Below are 21,957 nucleotides of genomic sequence, written 5' to 3'. Positions count from 1 at the left end.
CCAAATCAGCACCCCGTTTTTTAAATTGGTTCTAGTTTTCTAAATATTCAATAAATTCATCATTTTACTATGTATGAGCATTAACGGTCATTTATTGAATTCAAAAGTATAAATCAGAAATGAACAAAGGTTGAACTGAGTCTTTTATACTGCTTGGGATCTGTTTCAGGCATTAGAGCCCAAAAGTGACCATTTACCATGTCTTCATCTCAAAATCTTTGGTATCGCCCTTCGATTTTCGCTATATCTTAGAGTAAGTAGCCTTGCTATACCTTGCTCGTCGCTCGTGCCGTCAAAGTTTCATGGGGAAAAATCAAGATATAAATGCAAAAAATATATTTTGAAAGACATTCGAACTTAATCTTGCGATAATTTTGCAACAAATTGTCGGTTACATGCTTGTAATTCGGTGATTTGTGGTTACCGAGAAAGTTGCGAACAACACTGAAACGATGACCATACTGATGTTTCATCGAATATCAACTCCATATATTTCTTCTTATATTGTTTCGAAATTCCTTTCATTGCTCGCCGATGATGAAGATAAAGTTGAAGATAAAAGCAACAATAATCTACATAATTTTCTGTTCTATCCATAACATTGGCGCAGAAAATGAAAAGTATATATTTTCACCAAGTGACCACTTGTACAGCTTTGTTCTGCACGCGTTATAGATCGTATCATCAGCTGACAGCCCTTATAAGAGTGCAGTGCTGTCCCCATACGCCAACTTGAAAACTAGAACCAGTCTTGATAGACGAACTGAAGATCTTAGTTCAAAGCATCAAATAACGATAGGAATCGTTCTCATCTGCACGGATCCGAATGATGACTCCAATTTGTGTTATTAATTACATCTTGCGTTAGGTGTACTTAGTACAATTTTAATTCAAAAATTAATTTACTACAACTGTTCTGATGTTCTGATTTCGTACATGCTGTTCAGTAGCTGTACTGCTTCCATGTTGCTGTGATTTGGTAACCTGCTAATAAGGTCTTGTAAGGAGAAACCTGGGATAACTTAGTGAGATAACTAGTTGGTTTAATATTTTAATGCAACCTCATAGGTCTAAATTAGCTTTATAATTATGACAAACCAATCTCTTCAATTTTAGATTAAGTTTAGTGTATCTTCCAACCAACCAACCATTAGTTGTTTGATTTTGGATCTGATTTTATCTTGAAGCATTTTCTTAACTCTAGATAAACGTATAAATACGCGCAAAATGTTGATTAAATCAAATCGCAATGGTATATATTAGACACCATACCATTCACAGGTTTCTTTGATTAGAGAGGAGAATAAAAATAGCTAAGTAAATCATAATAATGATTTTATTTATAAAAAGAAAATATTTACAATTTTAAACAGACTTGGTCGTTACTTTTACTGTAAAGAAAGAAAACTTTACACACATATAACTAAATATTTCGGCAATAAATAGCGACGTTTGCTCTTATGAGAACGAAACGATAACAATTGTCCCATAAAAAATAGGAACTGGTTAAACTCTAACGTTCTAACGTGCTAATTTTCTTGCTTGCATTTCTTTATACCTAAAGACTTCAATAGCGCGGTGGGAGACGGATCCCGTCCACGAAATTCTCTAAATATTTGACTACACTGTTCGCTACCACCCAAAGCCAAGAACGTGTCCCTAAATCTTTTACCGACGTCTCTTATTTGTTGCTCGTCGTCTCGTACTTCGTAGAACGCACTGTATACGTCGGCGGCTATCATTCTGGCCCAAAGATGGGAGTAGAATGCCGCCGCCCATTCGTCAGTGAAAATCTGCATGAAGGAACAGGGATGCGCGTCGTATTTGTAATGTAACTCGAAACTTCTGTACTTGGGCCACAGTCCTTTGACCACATCCAACCAGTAGTCCTTCGTGGAGTAGAGTTCCAGATCTAGAGCGGACAAGTACAGTTCGCGGCAAAGATCCACGCCGGCCATGTGATTTTGGGCTTTGCACAGATTCTGGAACATGGCGGCTGGAAGTTTGTCTCCGCTGTCGCGGTGTGATGATATACTCTCAATAACATCTCTGAAAAAGAAAATATTAATAAGGCAGAATTGACCACAAATTAAAGACATAACTGATAGAGGTTTTTTTAGTATCAGAAGAGCTTATCTCTATTTAAACAAAGATTTTGTTGATTTGAGTGACTTACAGATAAATCAACATTTACAAGCATTATCAATCAAAATTATGTATACATAAACATGAATAGGACTAATAAATAACCATAATGTGCAAAATAATAATTACCGGCAATCAAGAACTAGATGAGCAAAACTTTTGAAACTTATTAAGAGAAACTGGTGCAATGCATTTTATCGAACTATTATCCATTAGTTTTGTTTATTTACGCAACCTTCAAGCTTTAAAAGTATCATTTTCTATACATTTAATATGGCCACCAACATTTTTTTAATTGTTCCAGATTGTTTGGATGCAAACATCAAAGTTTTTTTAAAGGCAAACTTAGTCCTTCCTCAACTTTAATCTCTAACTTTAATTTTATCTGTTCTTGCAAGGTAGTAGCTGAATATTGAAAGCTGAATTAAAAGATAGTTTCAACCTTAAAGAACAAAATCTAAATTATTTACATGCAACTTGGAATATTTAGAACAAAACTATTTAATTCAATTATGATGCATATTTTAATAGTAAAATATTATCATATACAAAGCCTTCTATAAATAATAATGATATATTAATCTTCCATTGCTAAAGATACATTTTTGGACTGTTTGAACAAAGAAGCAAGCGAACATGTTAATCGACGATAATTTAGAGGCCGTTATTTAAAAACGATGAATCGTTGAATGACGTCTACTTTAGAGACCTGTGACAAAGTATGTTTAATTTCAAAGAAATATTTTTAGCTTTCTTTAGATATATTAATAATCCTAGGTAGGATTTTTATTTTGAAAAATTATGGCTTTTAGATAAAAGAACAATATTTGAATGTTAAAATGTTCTTGCTTTTTTCACTAAAATTAGTTAAAAAGCGTTCGTTTATACTATAGTTATAGATATTATATACTAATTTAACACTATTTTAAGTTGCTATTTAATATATCTGATTAGCTTTAATAAAACTATTTAACAGTCTCTAATTAATTTAAATACAATCCCTGTTTAGGATTCTCAAGAACTGGACATTTTTCGTAATTTTGTATTATGAAAGTAACATAACATGCTTTTTTTATTAAAAATAAATGATTATTGAGCTATTACTATTATCTATTCTGATTTGTTCATGAGCTCAAATGGGTACAAAGTTCGGAATATACCGGTTATTTCGATCTGGTTAACGATAATAAAGATAATACGTATAATAAATCAATTTATTAACTTATCTCTATATACTTACTTATTGAACAGCCAATGAGGAAGTATATTGCTACAAATTTCCACAGCATCCCATTCAACATTGGAAGATCCAGCCACCTCAGCATAGTATGTCCTTGTCAATAGATGCTGCAGGGATTGACCGAATTTTTGAAATAGGGCTTTGACTTCTATGTGGTATAACAGTGATTTTCGTTAAATAGTCACAAATAAAAAAACAGACTACTTGTTACCTTCAAAAGTTAGGTAAGACTGTCCTTCAGCTGTAGGAGGTTCAAAGTTGAAAATCAACGCTGCCAGGGGTATGCTGTCAGTGACTTGACTCTTACTCTGCATGCCTACGACCCAACCAGAATTCTGAACCCTCATTTTATCATCACCCCTGGCATAGGGGTCTAAATAGAAACCAGCCACCGGTGCCGAGCTGTGAGGCTCAAAAACATCATAATATCTATGAAGCCGCTGTTAGAATTACTGATTAACGATGAGAAAAAATGGAAATACCTGACGTCTTTGTGCCATGCTGTAACTCCAGTTCTGGTCTTTATAACGATATTGAATAAATTCTCGCACAATTGAAACAATCCGTCTAGTACTACATTTAAAGGAAAATATTCCTTTAATTTATCCTCACTATAATTATACAGCGATAATCTTTGTTTTCTCCTCCAATATGGGACATCCCACAATTCCAAACTAAAAAATCGTGCAAAATAAAATGAATCTCATTTTAGATATGTAGGATATTGTATTTTTAAGTTATTATTATAGCTATTAGTTTTATTTTTGAAGAAGTAATGAATCGGAATAACTGGATAAATACGCCTGGTGTTAAGCACTAGTGCCTTGCCAAATCGACTTCATTTGGAAACGGCTATATGTTGTATTTTGATATATTATTTACTGCCATAGTTCATATTTAATACTTCATAAACATTATTATTTTTTTATTAATTAATAATGTAGGGTAGGTAAGTTCGCCCTATACTCATTCAAGTGCAATTGTTGATTTTTCCGGTAGTGCAGGCTTCCGGCAGTTTTCCGGTATCAGGCCTATCGACTGGCCGCAAAAATCAACTGTGCTTTTAACCGATGTGAAAGACTTGGAGTGGTCTTCTTGGACCTAACTAAAGCCTTTGATAAGGTTTGGCACGAAGACTTAGTGGCGAAATGCATTTAGATAAGTTTACCCGATGATCTAGCTCTCTAGCCGGAAAACCATCGACACAGGAGCTCCACAAGGCTCCCCCCCTAGCACCCACTTTATTTAACATTTTCTTTCAGATATCCCTAGGAGACCACAAGTTGAAGTCAACCCACAGAAAACCCAGGCCATGTTCTTCCACAAGATACATTTTGCACCGAGCATTTCGCGTCTTAAAATCGAGAACGTCGAAATCCCATAGTCAAAAGAAGCCACCTATCTCGGTCTTGTCTTCAATCGGAACTCCTAGATTCAAAAGTCCCTCCAGAAAGGTCAAGGTATTGTCAATTTGCTGTTCCCGCGGACCAATCGGGCCAGCACGCTTCCTCTCTCAATAAAATATCTCCTATACAAGATGCTGGTTTGATCAGTCGTTCTATATGTGTCTATCTCAAATACGTCTCACCTAACCAGGTGGAACGTCTTTTTTTCAGAACAAAACCCTCAGAAAATAATCAGTGCCCCCTGGTTCGTCAGGAATAATCAAATTCATAGAGAAACAGACGTCCCCCAAGTTCATGATTTTATATCCGAGCTCTACTCGAGATATTTCTCCACTCTTTGTCTCTCTATTTTATCATGTCACAGTATTAACAAAAAAACTGTGAAGTGAAGAACAAAAAATATGCAAAGAAAAAAAGGGCAATTATTTTTAACGAGGTTTTACCATGTTCAAGAAAGACTAATAAAAATAGCAAAAGAAGGAAAATAAAGAAAAAATTTGACTAAAAAGGACTTGACAAAATATTAATAACCTAAAATATAATAACAATATTCGTAAACTTACTAAAATGATGATGTGGTAATAGTGAAATAGAAAATATCTTTCTTGCAAACAATTTTCAAAGTTTATTTCTATAAAGATAAATTTTATACACAATATTGGACAGTATATCTTGGACATCATCCGACATGTTTCAGAATCTTAATGTTGCTAAGATATATTGCTAGGTAACCAATAATTAAACCAGATGACAAGATTGATCTTTTCAGGTTGGGAACATTTAGACAATAGAAGAAAATACACCCATATAGAGAGACATAAAATGTTAGTTACCTAACATAAATGTTAGTGTCTTGTGTTAGTTAACTTGGAGGTTGATGATTTTAAGTTTCTTTAAGGATTTCGGTATATCCATCAATATCCTACGTAACAGAGAAAATATAGATATACAATACCAATCAGTCTTAAATCCTCTTTCATTAGCATATTCAAGCAGAAGTTGTAGCTCCTCATCTTGGGCTGGCTTTGCACTTTCCAACAACACATCCAACATCTGATCCACAGCCTGTCTACTACCTGCCATTTTTGTTTCCATTGACATGTCAACATATGAGTGATATCCTGCAAATTACTGTTTAGTTCAAAAAATTAATTAATATATTGTGAAGTTACCTAAATGTTTTGCAGTATCATTTTTCAAGAACCTAATTTCCTCAACATGCAAACTGGTTGCTAATTCTTTTACTCCACCAACAGAACCTCTGTTAACATTGGCTTTCCATAACAACCACCTTATATCACGACTAGGACAATGTTCCATGAGTCTCATGTAGACATGAGGTTGTAAGGTAAACTTCCAGGGTCCATTTAAGTGATAATTAGGATCTAGAGCAGTTGCCTAAAGTAAAAAAATATAAATTAGATTAAAAAAGGCTACAAAGCTAAAATATACCTTTAAAAGATCATCAGGAAAATCTCTGACAATAGTCCTATCAGACACTATTTGTGCATGTTGCCTTGTTGATATGTCATTTTTGAATTTAAAGTCATGTCTTTCCTGTGCCAATTTTGATAAATTATACATGACAGTTGCTTTACGTTTTTCATCAAGTTCTAGTCCATTAAGTTTTCCTTCTAAAGCATACTTTTTAAGAACACTATTTTCTTCAGTAGTCCTATTCTTGTTTTTTGCCAGTTCTTCTTTTATGGCAAAATGTATTTTTTTACTAGTAAACTTTGCTGACCTAGCTCTCCTAGCCCTTTCATGGATAGCCATATAAGTTGCTGCAGGCATCAATGTATTATTTCCTAGATACAAAGTTTTGGACAGACCCCAAGTTGTTTCCATCAGATGCCCTAAATTCTCTATAGGTTGTATTATATCCACAAATACATCGTCACATACTTCCTGTTCTAATTGCTTTTCAATGGCTTGAACTCCCATTTCAAAATCCAATGTCTGTTTGGCAATAGCAGCTCTACAGTTCTCAATTGTGATTTGATTAAATTTGGGAAGTCCATCACTGTGATGTAATGGATTCTTTTCAGGTAATTCCTCCCCAATTTCTGGTACACTTTGAAAAAAATAAATTACAAATGTGCACATACATTAGATTAAATCTGCATAGTTGTAATTATGTATTAACTATTTTGTTTTCACTAATAATAAAATATTGAAATATGTATGTACTTACAGTACAATATAACCTTGATTTAATTTTGAAGAAGTATATAACTTTCGGGTCGAGGTAAACAATCTCCCACAACGAGCCAAAGCCATTTTTTATTATAAAATCATTTAAAAAATCAGTACTACTTTTTAGCAAAATATAACCTAATTGTTTTGAAATTGGCAGCAATGTACAATTTTTGACATTACATTCGCTATTGCTTGAAGTAAGAAATAAATTAAATCAAGGTCATTCAATTTTCATATTTATATATATATATATGTCGAAAACGTTATGAAAGAAATTTACATACAGTTACATTACATATAGTTAATGTTTGTGCAATAGAATTATGTTAATGACTGCCTAATTATTTATTTAGTTGATACTATAAAAATAGGGGATTTTTAATTTCTGATGTTGTTGGTATGAAATAACAAATAACCAAAAGTCATGTTTTGCCAACTTAAGGCGTAAAAACTCCAGAATTTTGACAACGGATCTGTAAGTTTTTAACATTTTCTCACATTTTAATTTGGGAGTTTTGCTTGAGTATTAAACCTTCATAATAGTTCAGTTGAATAAGACTAAAACACTTTTTTATAATTTACTAAATTGGGTTTTAATCCTAATAGGGACTGAATAAACTGAATCACTCAAATATGGCCACCCCATCAGCCGGTGTGGGTAAGTACAATTTCAAGCGAAAATAATTTATTTAGCCGATTATATCATATCACTGTTTTTAACAATATGTATGTCGACTTCCATAGTTGTCCCGAGGAATTTCCGTTTGTTAGAAGAATTGGAGGCGGGTCAAAAAGGTGTTTCTGATGGCACTATCAGTTGGGGTTTAGAAAATGATGATGATATGACCCTCACTCACTGGATGGGTATGATTATTGGACCTCCTCGCAGCCCGTACGAAAATAGGATGTATTCTGTTAAAATTGAGTGTGGAGCTAGATATCCTGATGAGGCACCAATGGCCAAATTCATATCTAGAATTAATATGAATTGTATTAACAGCAACACAGGAGTGGTAAGTTTTCAATTGAAGAGTAATTGATGATATCAATATAAGTGACAATTTTTTATTGGATTAAGTGAATGAATCTGAATTGTGAATGTTTTAAATATATTTATGTTATGACAACTATTGATATAATGAATGTTGCTTTGTTATAAAAAAAGTTTTATATTAAGTTGTGACTTAAATGAGTCAATTATTCTATTTTTAGTGTTATCTCAAATTAGGTCTGATACTGAGAAAATTTTTAGAAACTAATTTTTATATTGTTTTCAATATCAGATTGAATTAGGTTTTTTAATTTTTGGTATGTAGGTTGATAACAGACAAGTACCAGTGCTAGCACGATGGCAAAGAGAATACACCATTAAAACAGTCCTTCAGGAATTACGTCGTTTGATGACGCTCAAAGAAAATATGAAACTTGCACAGCCCCCGGAGGGCAGTTGCTTCTAGCCCGGTATGTGTGTAACAGAAGGGGGTCATGGGCGGCAAACTCCTAATGGCCAACAGAGTGTCCCGCGCCCTCTAGAATTAAACAGTGAGGAATACACATGCGGAGTCTTGTGAAGAAATATGGATAATGTTGATGTGATATAGATTGTTTTTTTGAGGTTCATTTATATATATATATATATTTGATTATATATAAGCGTGTGTATGTGAAGGTCAAGCATTTCCCTGTCTCAATCTATTTGTTTGCCGAGTTAGTTTCTGTGTATTCACAATTAGATGTTACAAACAGCTTAGACTAAAATGGCTAAATGCAAACCCTCAAAAAATTAATCTATTTTAATATTAAACATTTTTAAACTGAATGGCACTCCATGTATTCTTTTTGTGTTTTTAGTAGTTAGGCATCAAAGTGATTTTTTATGTTTTTTTTAAATATTATATAGCCTACTTGTTTAATTTCGTTTTATACAAAGTTAAATAAAGTCTAAGTGTATTAAATGAACTATGTCTTTCACCATTTCTATCCAGTTTTGTTTTATAAGACACAAAAAGATTACGTATCCACAAAAAAGGGACACTCTATGTACAGCTTTACATTGGAAGAAAAATTGAGCAGTTTTTCTTTTCCGTAATACCCATAATGTATATTTTTTAATTGAAAAAAATAAATAACTTGCTTAATTGGTCTGTTGAGCCTCTTTTATAAACTATGTGGCTTAAAATAAACCATTTCCCAGACAAGAAAATACGCAAATTTATAAACCACTGTTTTTTTACCAGGTTCTGTTAATAGCTGAAATAATAATTTAAAGAATTAATATTAAATTATTTACTAAGTTTTTATATATATAGTTTAACCGATAATTCACTCATTTATGTAATTTATGATAAGAAGTTCACTGGTGTTATTCAATAAACATGAAACAAAATATATATAGTTTTTCAATGGCATTAGTGTTCCTTTCCTCAATTGCTGTAGCCGTTACGAAAAATGATTAAAATATTCATACTATTAACTTTGTAGGATGAAAAAAATCATTATTTAAATATGTATGTACAGTATTTTTATCTGTTAATCTAATAAATCTAATAATCGAGAATAAATCATTTACATTTATATGGCAAACTGTTAATGTCCAACTGCTATATTTCGTCTGTTTTTGGCATCACAGTAAAAAATGTGGCAGTTATCATTTTAATTGATGTATGAACTGCTATTGAAATGTTTTAAATAAGTATTTAATATCTATAAACATACGAATTTTATCATAGTGTTTAATCCGCTTTTAATCACTATTATTATTGTTAAACTATTAAAATAGGATTATTAACTTTTTGAAAATATTCTTAATTAATTAATAAAATATTTTGTTAACCAAAAACAATATGAAATTCAATCCATCCTTTTAAATAGCTCCATCCATACCTTTTCCTGTGATCCGTACCTACATCTCAAGTGAAAGAAATTGTCCAATAAAAAAATCGATACCTATTTTGACATACTTCATAGCACTGCGCATGCGCATTCTCAACCCAGCACCATATTTCATTCTTGTTCTTTGGCTGTTTTGATTAAATGCATCGTTTTTAATTGGTTTAAGACAAAACTATTGAAGACGTCTCATTGTGAATATTTTTCGACCATTAATAACATAACTTTTGGAGGATGAGATCGCGAGCAGGCAGACGGTAAGGGAATATTGCATTTTTTATTGATTCTTTGAAATTACCAAGAGCAGCGCTTCAGGATTATGGCTAAAATTAGACGTATTCAGGTGCATTCATATGAGTGACAATTTTGTGTATTTTATCTTTGAATATTTTAATTGATCTCATATATGTATTTCGAATAAGGTGCTATGATCATATCCTTAATTTTGGGGCTCTCTCTTGTTATATAATATTCTAGGCATTACTATAATTTACGCATTTAGCAGAGATCGTAGAAGATCGAGGAGTAGAGACAGAGGCGGTCGTGATAGGGGTCATATTGGCGGAGGCCGTAGGAATCAAGCCGGGGCCAGTCTTAGAAAACCCCGATGGGATTTAAGTCGTTTGGAGCCGTTTAAAAAGGATTTTTATGTTCCTCACGAGGCTGTGTCGAACCGTCTTTATTATCAAGTCGATGACTGGAGGAAGAGCAAAGAAATTACTCTAAAAGGGAAAAATGTTCCAGATCCCGTTCTGAGTTTTGAAGAAGCTGGGTAAGTTTTTTTTTAAATATTAGGACCTTTGAAAGTACAAAGATTTCCTTCATCAGCTTCCCTGAGTATGTTATGGGCGAGCTACATAAAGCTGGTTTCAAAAGCCCAACTCCAATTCAGTCACAGGGCTGGCCTATAGCATTGTCTGGTAAAGACATGGTAGGCATTGCATCAACAGGGTCAGGGAAAACCCTGAGCTATATTTTACCTGCAATAGTTCACATTAACCATCAGTCTCGGCTAGCAAGAGGAGATGGTCCCATTGCCTTAATTCTTGCACCAACTAGAGAACTTGCTCAGCAAATACAACAGGTAAGAGTACTATATATAGGTTTGTTTATTAAGATGTTCAGATTAATTCAATGCCCTTTCTGCACATTCTGTATCAGCTAAGTATTTGGGTCTCTGTAAATTATTTGAAACGGATCATCATTCATAAACTGAATGAATCATTGAAAAAATTATGGATATATGAGCTATAAAGTGAAACTATTGATAGATATATATAATTTATATTATTTTATAAAAGCTGAAAATGTTTCTGTAGAAAGCAAAGTCATTATATTATGTCAATTACTATGAAAACTTAGTCGATAGAGTATTACATATATAATTTACTATATTTATATTATAATTTGACTCAGTCCCGCTAGTTTTAATAATTACCACCTCATTGTTGTCAACAAATCACTGCCACCTTACTTCTTCCTGTAGTAACATAACATACATAATAAAAACAAAAATAATTTCATTATTTTTATGCTATTTTTTCTTGATTTCAATTGAAGATATTTTTGAATTACATACTATTAATATATATGTCACAGTTTTATATCTGATGTCTTTTTTATTTTATGTATTTCTGCAGTGTTGCCAGAATGATGAGAAAATATTTTAATTAATGTATGTTGTACCTACTATTTTTCTAAATAAATACCTTTTTAAAGTAAATACATGCAAGCACTTAATAGTTATCTCACATTTTCAGTAAATAAAATAAGACTTTTGTGCATGAACAGCTGATCAGTGCTTAGCAGTCCGAGTTTTTGATGAATCATATATGCACAGTAAATGCATCTAAATATTTGATAGTTTTAAAAATAATAAAGCTATAATCATAATAGGTGGCGAACGATTTTGGAAAAAGTTCCAGAATACGTAACACCTGTATCTTCGGTGGTGCCCCCAAAGGCCCTCAAGCCTTAGACCTGATGGACGGTGTCGAAATCGTTATCGCAACTCCCGGTCGTCTTATCGATTTTCTGGAAAGCAACAGAACCAACCTGAAGAGGTGCACTTACTTGGTTTTGGATGAAGCCGATCGCATGTTGGATATGGGTTTCGAACCGCAAATCCGGAAGATTATTGAGCAAATTAGACCAGACAGGTAATGGTAAGATTTATATTTCTGGGGATGGTTTTTATAGGCGGTCGTGTTTCAGACAAACCTTGATGTGGTCGGCGACGTGGCCGAGGGAAGTACAACAGTTGGCGACTGAATTTCTGAAGGATTATATTCAAATCAACGTCGGATCTCTGCAGCTTTCCGCAAATCACAATATTCTACAGATCATTGATGTTTGCCAAGAGTATGAGAAGGAATCAAAACTGAGCACCTTACTAAGAGAGATCATGGCCGAGAAGGAAAATAAGACAATTATTTTTATGGAAACTAAAAGGAAAGTTGACGATGTTACCAGAAAAATGAAAAGAGACGGGTAATTCTAGCGGAACAGTCGTGAATAAGCCGTGAATTTTGTTATCATTTAAATTCGTTTGCAGGTGGCCAGCTGTTTGTATACATGGAGATAAAACTCAACAAGAGAGAGATTGGGTGTTGCAAGGTACAGTTTGAACGATTTACTTTTGCTTGTTTTGCGTTAATTTTTTCTTTTTTCTGATAGATTTTCGAAGTGGTAAAGCCCCAATTCTGGTGGCCACCGATGTAGCTGCGCGAGGTTTGGGTAAGTGTAGAAAAGATATATAACTTTTTTTCTCACACATTATCTACGTTCAGTTATCACTGATATTGTAGACAGGCTAATTTGTGTATCTTTACAAAACAATGGAGTATTTGTAGTAGTGTGTGGAAGTTTATGAGACCGCCATTTATTAGCCTGTTCTTTTGACAAAGTCTTATTTTTTCTGGGTTTCATATGGTTGATGTTTTTTTACTGATGACGATGGGTATTCTTGCCAGCTTTTAACATTTTATACAAGGTTTCTCAAAAGAAAATATATTTAGTGGATCGTTTATTAATTATAAAAGTACAGAGGTTGGGAACTCATTTAATTGGAGATCAATTCACACCAATATTGTATATAATTACTTTGGGCGAAAGAAGGGGTTTCTCATGCTGGCAACTCGCATTCTTGTAGTTGTCAGTTCTGCTTATTCATTATTAATTTGTACATTAAGATAAAAGTGAGCATCATTTGAAAAGAATATGTTGGTAACCATTGCCAACAAATACCAAACCTCTAACTGGCATTCTGTGGCCTAAATTCTTACACCAATTAAGTATTGCAGGGGTGCAGCATTAGATCTTTGTTCAAAATACTTAAAGCTTAGATTTCTAAAAAAACATAAAACATTTAAAGCTTTTGTGCACTTCAAAATTGAAAATCGTAACATTAATATATATATATCAGTTTTAATTTAATTCAAACTTCTACCAATATTTAGTCTTCAGCTGCGGAAGACTGTAAGTTGCTCCAAGTGTTTTTATGAACCTTCTGATTGTAAAGCGATTTATTGTGTGGGCGTAGGACGATGACGGTACTTCATTTGCATTCTGTCTATTGTATATAGATTTGTTTTTATCAACCATATGGAACTTATTTTATCCAATCAGTGATCAATGGTCAAACTTTTAGTGTAAATCAGCTGTTAGTTGATATGAGATAATGGTGACGTTGATGGTAAAAAAAGTAAGGCTTTGTCGCAAGTGCTAGAATTGCGCTAGTTACATTTAGCCAAATCCGAGGCGCCGTAGCAGTCACCGACACCCGAACTAAAGATAGCCCAATGTCGTCTTTTTTCAGAGGCACAATGTACACGTGTGTTTAGCAATGTCCAACCACACGGTCCACATGTGTGCCTCTCTTGGCTCTCTTGTCCGGCCTCTTCTTGGCCGCCGCAGCCCGCTACTTGTCCTCCCTTGCGCCCGCCGCCACTCGCTGCAGACGTGTCTCTGCTCTCTCTTAAGCCGATTAGTAAGTACCGCTGCCGATAGATGGGGCGGTGGTCTGTGAGTGTGTGCGTGAGACTGGGACCCGTGCCGGCAGAGACGAACGAGTAGGGAGAGCGAGCGGTGCAGAGGGACCACAGAAAGGAGCTGCCGGCGGCTGGTTGGCCCGCGCGCAACAACCGCTCGTTGTACAAACACCCATAGGTAGGATATTATGTGTTTTCAACATTTTTATTTTCCTTTTTGTTCCATTTTCATTTTTTTTTCGACTATTAATTTGTTTAGTTTTTTTCTGTTCCGTTTTAAAATTATTTACGATAATACAGTATTGAAAGTTTTGGCGGGGACACCGAATCTACGACAAATCACCAGACCAATTAGCTGGTGCCGTTCGGTTCACTGCATTGCCATTACAAGCTCATCCCTATCGTTTAAGTAGTTTTTAATGAGTGTTTAGGTACGTTCACATTGGATTAATGTATCCAATATCACACGGCAACAATTCATGTGAAGGTTTTTTTCTCACGTATTTTAATCACGAAAAGCTTCAATCACTTTCCATCTTATTGCTAATTGACACCACATTTTCCCTAGCTGGTGCCTAACTTAGGGAATTCCGGTTCATCCAATTATAAAATTTAAATATTTGATATAAAATGAAACAACAGTATGTATATGTAACAGGTCAATTGAAAAGTCCCCTGCCTGACACATAGATGGCACTACTAGAATTAAATCCATATGTTTTTCAGTTAGCCATAACCCTCAAAAGATGCGTGTATAAATTTAACAGCTATCGGTTCATTAGTTTGTGATAGCATTTTAAGTGAAGCAACTTTTGTTATTGTGAAACAAATGGATAAAAAGGAATTTCGCGCGTTGATAAAATATTGCTTTTTTGAAGGTAAAAATACAGTTGAAGCAAAAACTTGGCTTGATGCCGAGTTTCCGGACACTGCCCCAGGAACATCAACCATTACGGATTGGTATGCTAAGTTTAGAAGTGGTGAAATGAACACCGAAGACAGTGAACGCAGTGGACGCCCAAAAGAGGTTGTTACAGACGAAAACATTAAAAAAATCAACAAAATTATTTTGACACTCTAAAGATATCAACTGAACGTGTAATCATATAATTCACGAATATTTTGGTATGATCAAGCTCTGTGCAAAGTGGGTGCCGCGCGAGTTCACTTTTGACCAAAAACAATGACAATTTGATGATTCGGAGCAGTGTGTGAAGATGATCAAGCGTAATAAACCCGAGTTTTTGCATCGATATGACAATGGATGAAACATGGCTCCATCATTTCACTTCGAAGTCCAATCGACAGTCATCCGAGTGGACTACACACGATGCACCCGCTCCAAAGCGTGGGAAAACGCAACAGTCGGCTGGCAAGGTTTTGGCGTCTGTATTATGGGATGCACATGGAATAATTTTCATTGACTACCTTGAAAAAGGAAGCCCCATCAACAGCGACTATTACATAGCGTTATTGGACCGTTTGAAGGACGAAATCGCCGAAAATGGACCGCATTTGAAGAAAAAGAAAGTGCTGCTTCACTAAAACAATGCATCGTGTCAAAAATCCATGAATTGGGCTTCGAATTGCTTCCTCACCCACCGTATTCTCCAGATCTGGCCAACAGCGACTATTTCATGTTCTCAGATCACAAAAGAATTCTCGCTGGGAAGAAATTTTCGTGGAATGAAGAGGTGATCGACGAAACTGAGGCCTATTTTGAAGCAAAGGACAAATCGTACTACAAAAATGGTATCTCGAATAGTTGGAGCGTCGCTATAATCAGTGTATCACCCTTGAAGGGAATCATGTTGAATAAAAAAATAAATTTTGCCAAAAAAATGGGCTTTACTATGGTAGGCCGGGGACTTTTCAATTGACCTGTTATTTACTGGGTAAAATAAACTTACTAAATTACAACTAAAACAAAGTGTAGTTCTAGATGGCGAAGTTTAACTACTTTACAATGTAACAAATCCACCACTATACTGAGAGAAAATTAAAAATTACAAAACCTTGAACGGCTTTTAAAAGCTATCATAATACTTTCCAAAAGTCCAAGAATAAAACAAAAGTCCACAACAGTTATCATAAGCTTCCATAAGTGTTTGACGAGTTTCAGTTCATATTTTTTTAAATCAAATAAGAAAAAGTAGAAAGTGAAACAATTGTTAGCATAGTAGCGAAAAGAAGATATATACCAGAAGTATTAATAACAGAAGGACAAAAACTGACATATAGAATGAACAAAGAGAAAAATAGAAAAGGATATGGAGTAAAATTATAAAAGTAAAGCATTCTACAAAAACAAGAGGTTTTAATTATTAATCTGCCCATGCATTGTTGTGAGAATCACAATAGAGGTAGAAGAAAACAGCTGTACTCATATCGACAAAAAATAGTAGAAAATTATTGTAGAATAGTGAACTATGATTTTGAAAAAGAAATAGAATTGAAGGAAATTGGGTATGTGTTGGGGGCGACCAGAAAAAAATTGCAAATATAATAATAGGGTGGATGAGGAACTATGAAACAAGAATAAAATAACAGGAATGCGTAGAGGAATGTCTGTCAGAAATAGAACAAGAGCTATCAAAGAGGACTAATCTACTACAAATGATCAAGAAAGCTTCAACGTACCATGTTTTCAATATTCCCAATACATCAAACGCTATACATAAATAAGTTTGTATTTGCCTGTCTTATTAACCGCGTTACTTTTTCATATTTGAACTAATAAAACCTTATCTTCCTTTGATTCCTTTAATAATTTGTCTGTCATATTCCTCATTCCTTATTTTTTTCAAACTTCTCAATGTTTACACTTCTGTATGTTATTCTTGTTATTTTCATAATAGTCTAGACAAAGATTGAATAAGGATAAAAGAGTTTTTGTTATAAAATATGAATTATAAACAGTCAACAGCATAAGCGTTCAGCAGCAATGTAATGAGTTGTAGTTGGAATGTTGTTCCAATGTGAAAATACCTTTAGTTTTCTAAGATCTAGTTAGAACTTGTATTAAGTTGGCAAGAAAATATTCGATTTTAAATTAAATAGTTTTGAAAATAGTTCAAAAAGGAGAGGTATTGGTCCCAACAAGTTTTAATGAATCGCAGAATATTTAGAACTAACGAACAAACTAACACCACGTGAAGAAGCTTCTGAATGATGTCAGCGCATACACTTTTTTAATGTTAACCTCGGAAGATATTTTAAGACACCTTCAATTTGATTTAACTTTATATGACGATCTTTTTTTTTCACCTAAAGGTGATTAAACAAAAAAAACTTCAATATGATATAAGGTATAGAAACATCGAAAATACTTTCGTGCCAACTCGATATAGTCAAATTTAAAAAAGTAGCATCGAACCATCATCCATAAGTATAATCAACCCGTACTATCGTTAACTGATATATCACTATAAATGTGAAGAGAAACATTACATTCAACATTCATTATTTTGTGTATTAAATAAACAACCTTAAGTTTGTTATCATTAAATCGGTAGGAACCCTTATGGATGATAGTAAACTGAGTAAGTTATAATTTAAAGAAAATTATTTCTATATTACATTGTGTTTCTAGCTTTAGATGAAGGATCAAGGCAGGCGTTGAGTAATGATGTACTATAGTAAAATTTAGTTACGCACTTCATTGCTCTGTAAGTAATATTAATCGTATATAAATGTAGTAATTGCTATTCAGTGAGAATTGACGGTTATTAGTTCAAAATTCACCAAGTTGGTCTGGTTTTTTGCAGGATCTAGTCCCCCATGTTTACCTTACACTTTTGTTAATTTTCATTTTCTAATATGGTTTTATTTTGGGAATAAAGCGGTACTAAATGGTTGAGAGCAATTTCAGGCTTCTTGTCGAGGCTACGTATTTTTATATGCTAAGGCTTGGGTTCCAACATATATATATATACATACATACATAATCCTGCTTCGTTTATTATATCTTTAAATAGATTGTAAGGAAATCCTAGATTTAGATACGTACATTTTTTTAACATTTTACGAACAAAGTAAGTATTTATCTAATCTTTTTTTTTTAGTTAAATCAAAACTTAGTTGGCCGTGGCGTATAAGCATTTTCACCGATACTCTTTTATTTAAGAGTAGTTGAAAATAAACATTTAGTAGGGAATGAATAAATCCACGGCCAACTTCGTTCTGGACACAAGTTAAGCGGTTATCAGTACGAAGGGTTCTTCAAGTAAATTTATTTAATAATTCTCGTATTTAACATAGATGCATTTTCAATATGAATAATTCATTGAATTACGTTGTAATCTTTTTTCTATAAATTACTGCAGGTTTTTATTTTGATCGATGGCAGTAAGTATGAGTTGTGTGGACAGTTCCATGGTCATCAGACGAGCAAATTAGTAGGTAGAAGTTGACATGCATATATCGAAGATGATAAATACAAGAAAACGGGAAGCGATAACATTATTAGCGTTGATTATGGCATATTTTACAGATGTGGAGGATGTAAAATTCGTAATAAATTTCGACTATCCCTGTAATTCTGAGGATTATGTTCATCGTATCGGCCGAACTGGCCGTTCGCAGAAGACAGGAACGGCGTACACGTTCTTCACGCCGCAAAACTCCAACAAAGCAGCCGATCTGGTTTCCGTACTGAAGGAGGCGAAACAGGTTATCAATCCAAAGCTGCAGGATATGGCCGATCACGGCAATTCTGGAGGAAGCAGAAGTGCGTTGAAATACTGCTGGTTATAGTGGTTGGATTTTGTGACCGCAAAGCAATTTCAGGTCGTTGGCGTAAGGTAGGGGGTGGCGGCCGTATGATGCGCGGAGGGCCCCGCTCTCCTTCAAGATCTCCCATTCCTCGTAGAGGACGAAGAGATAGGGATCGTAGCCGCAGCAGAAGTAGAAGCAGGTCACGAGACAGGCGTCGCAGAAGATCCTATTCGTATTCAAGCAGCTCGAGTAGCAGGTAAGTGTGCGATTGGTTCAATATGTATTTCAATGAAATGATTTGGACGTTGTTCATTCAGCAACTGTCGTCACTGTATCCCCTTCTAAACGCCTTGGATACTCACATTAGGTTAGATAACTAATAAAGAATCACAAAAATATTGATTTATAATAATAATATACCGTAGAGAGATTGTTAAAAATACATTTAATTTAAAATTAAAAATGAGGTTACTAAGATTTTACCAGAAATAAAAACACAACATTTTAAAATTCGGCATGTTAAGTCAAACACCAATCAAAAGCACTAGAAACATTGATGTCACTTACAGTTTCCTGATCACCATTTTCGCATTTCAACGTTTGAACTTTTTAGCGCGTTTGGATTTTATTTGGATCTTATATTTCTCAATCAAAAAATCAGTTTTTGCTGCCAATGAGAAGAAAAGATAAACGAAAAAATGTAACTCGAATTTATTAAGGCAAATAACCTAAATTTGCCCAGAATCTATTCGTCGATAGTAACTGTACTGTGCGATAGTAACTGAAATAATAATTTTAAAAAGAATACTAGAACTTTTGTAGAATTAAAGTGAGTGGAATGAAATGCGGTAGAATAATCAAAAACATTAAGTAAAAATTCTATCAGTAAAACATTTGGCAAGGAAATTAATATGTGCAGGTTACTTTTTCTTTCAAATACATTTTTTGCAGAAATAATTTTAAAAAATTTAAATGTTTCGCTGTTTTTTGGTTAAAACAATGGCATCATCGGTGAAGAACACCTGTGCAACTTGTGGTTTCTGGATGAAAAGCCGAATCAAGTGGTCTTAACAAGCAAATTTGGAAAGCAGCTTAATTTTATTTATAATTTTCTACAGAGGTCAGTGATACAACAAGAGATACAGAGCAAGTGAGAGTCTATAATAGTGATGCATCAAGAATTACCAACCAAGGTCTCGCAATTTTTAATGATTTTATTTGGGAAGTATGTGGTCTATTACTCAATTTAGGCAGTTTTATTTCAATAGTCTGATTAGATTCTCCACATTAGCGTTGAGAATCAATAGTTCGACTAACTGTAAGCTCATGGTATTTCCATATTTGTTTCGTAAACATTTTTAACAGCACTGTTAGAGGTGACTCGGTTTTATTGATTTACAGCAGGGCTTCACAGATATCTATGATATTTTCATGTTTGGCTCATAAAGAATCCATACATGAAACATCATAGTTATCTTTATTTAAATGGTTCAAGAAAGTTTCGTAATCAGTGCCTAGTTCTATATGAGATATTGATAAAATAGCAACAATCTGCAGATGATCATTTCGTTAATTATTTACTATTGATATCTTATATCTCTAAGAAACCCCTTAAATATTAAAAAATGTGTCGCTGTAACAACGTGTGTACTAACGTGTGTTAATAATGAATTAATTTATTTTCAGTCGGTCCAGATCCAGAAGCCCCCCACCATCTAGGAGCAATTCACAAGCCAAGCCTCCTTCGCCCCCACCAAAAAGTTTGCAGCCCCAAAATGCGCCTGGAGCACAATTACAGCACCAATCAAAGTCCGTCCTACCGCAAACTCAGAACCATCATGCTTCCACACAAATCTCCACTCACCTGCCCCCTCCCGCAGTCAACCATTCACAGTCGTCGATGGTCAATCATAGGCAATCTCATATAATGCAAGGACAGCAATCACAGTTACAAATACAACATGTATGCACAGTTAATGATGATCTTAAAATACTATTTGTTAATGTTTTTATTTTTATATAGATGCAGAATCAACAAATGCAACAAGCTCAAATGTTGCAACAACAACAGATGATGCAGAACTTGCAGCAACATCTACAACAACATCTACAAAGCCAACATAAACAGGTGGGATACCTCAAACAAAAATCAAGTAAACTTGACGGTTACGTTGAATTTTTACGCAGAATCATCACCAACAACCGCCACTACCGCCCTCACAGCCTAAGGTAGCTCAGCCACCTCCTCCTCCGCCTAGTGGAGCGACACCTTCTCTAATTGGGTTTCAAGCTCATATGCCCCCGCCAGGTGTACAAAGATTCCAGGTCGGCCCCTAGCTAACAATTAATATTTTCGCATCACTAATTATCTGTTACTTTCAGACATATCCCCTTGCGCCTGGAGGTCTCATCTTCAATGCTCCACCTCCACCACCACCAAACAGCCAATCTCAAAACAACCAGATGTACTTTCATCCATATGGACCTTCGCCGCCTGTGTCGCGTTAGAGGAGGGAATGTATTCTAATTAGGTTTAGGTGTATGTTGTAAGTTTTACGGACATAGATTGACATTAGAGAACGATTTAATCGGATATACATATATGTTTAAAGAACAGAAAAACTCTTTTTTATATGGTTTAGTTATAAAAAAAACTTTAAAAAACCGTTTTAAAAACTGTCGATTATTAGTTGTATATAATCAATTAAAGTTATAATTGATAGCTTGTCTTTTTTTCTCCATAAAATTGCTTCAAACAAAACTAATAAAAATAACATAATTGTCAGGCAGATAATTAATTAGGAATAGGAATTGATAATATACTGTACAGTTTAGAAAAAGTATGGACGATGCTCCATTCATCAAACGTTAATATCAAGAAAAGTGTTCAGTATTTCCCAAAAAGTGTATATTCATCAATTATGCCAATAATTGAAACAAGCAATGGAGTTATATTACCAGCTAAATGTGATATGAATTGTTACTGGAGATAAAATTGTTCCAGTCAACATTCCAAAATAAAGAAAGCTGGTTGTTACCGACTACTCTGTCGAAAGTTCGAACAAAACTATGACATTTGTTCAGGCAAACTGGCGGACGAAGGTACAAATAGCACTCAAAATACTCTTCTTGATAATTAATTTGATCCTGGTTAATTGAGTTAATTCAAAAGAAACAGCCTAGAATTTGAAATGATTTAAAGCACAAACGCTTTTATGGAAAAAAGAGGCGATTTGTTGAATAGCGATACAAACGACGCTGACACTAAACCATTAAACTAACTAGTAATCCAATGATGCCAAAATAAAGTTCTTCGACAAATTATCAATGCTTATCGCTACGTAACCAACGAAGAGCTACACGATGGCCTCGG

General features: G+C 34.2%; 3 protein-coding genes across 5 annotated transcripts; 2 read left to right on the top strand and 1 right to left on the bottom strand.

Moving 5' to 3' along the window:
* Positions 1-1,318: 1,318 nt before the first annotated feature.
* Positions 1,319-7,175, bottom strand: LOC143198194 (uncharacterized). Its single transcript, XM_076407292.1, has 8 exons — positions 6,986-7,175; positions 6,244-6,865; positions 5,964-6,189; positions 5,747-5,912; positions 3,868-4,059; positions 3,597-3,814; positions 3,386-3,533; positions 1,319-2,049 (listed from the first exon to the last, which is right to left on the bottom strand). The coding sequence occupies exons 1-8, from the start codon at positions 7,069-7,071 to the stop codon at positions 1,530-1,532; spliced, it is 2,178 nt and encodes a 725-aa protein (XP_076263407.1). The 5' UTR covers positions 7,072-7,175; the 3' UTR covers positions 1,319-1,529.
* Positions 7,176-7,358: 183 nt separating this feature from the next.
* Positions 7,359-9,380, top strand: Uev1A (Ubiquitin-conjugating enzyme variant 1A). 2 transcript variants are annotated; one of them, XM_076407293.1, is made up of 4 exons: positions 7,359-7,465; positions 7,597-7,648; positions 7,735-8,003; positions 8,307-9,380. In XM_076407293.1, the coding sequence occupies exons 2-4, from the start codon at positions 7,624-7,626 to the stop codon at positions 8,445-8,447; spliced, it is 435 nt and encodes a 144-aa protein (XP_076263408.1). In that variant the 5' UTR covers positions 7,359-7,465; positions 7,597-7,623; the 3' UTR covers positions 8,448-9,380. The 2 variants fall into 2 exon arrangements, with proteins under 2 accessions (XP_076263408.1, XP_076263409.1); XM_076407294.1 differs by having other exon boundaries at positions 7,444-7,532.
* A 578-nt stretch (positions 9,381-9,958) lies between these two features.
* LOC143198188 (uncharacterized) lies at positions 9,959-21,306 on the top strand. Of its 2 annotated transcripts, none has more exons than XM_076407271.1 (13): positions 9,959-10,136; positions 10,385-10,651; positions 10,708-10,963; positions 11,776-12,038; positions 12,094-12,369; positions 12,434-12,495; positions 12,556-12,615; positions 18,361-18,597; positions 18,657-18,840; positions 20,271-20,547; positions 20,608-20,712; positions 20,772-20,909; positions 20,967-21,306. In XM_076407271.1, the coding sequence occupies exons 1-13, from the start codon at positions 10,114-10,116 to the stop codon at positions 21,090-21,092; spliced, it is 2,274 nt and encodes a 757-aa protein (XP_076263386.1). In that variant the 5' UTR covers positions 9,959-10,113; the 3' UTR covers positions 21,093-21,306. The 2 variants fall into 2 exon arrangements, with proteins under 2 accessions (XP_076263386.1, XP_076263385.1); XM_076407270.1 differs by having other exon boundaries at positions 9,971-10,136; positions 10,382-10,651.
* The last annotated feature ends 651 nt before the right edge of the window (positions 21,307-21,957 follow it).

This window comes from Rhynchophorus ferrugineus, unplaced genomic scaffold, assembly GCF_030347505.1.
Source record: "Rhynchophorus ferrugineus isolate W39M unplaced genomic scaffold, kcgeb_rfMv2 rfM6, whole genome shotgun sequence".
Lineage (NCBI taxonomy): Eukaryota > Metazoa > Arthropoda > Insecta > Coleoptera > Curculionidae > Rhynchophorus > Rhynchophorus ferrugineus.
The sequence above is the reverse complement of the archived record's forward strand: the minus strand, read 5'-3'. Positions and strand labels throughout refer to the sequence as shown.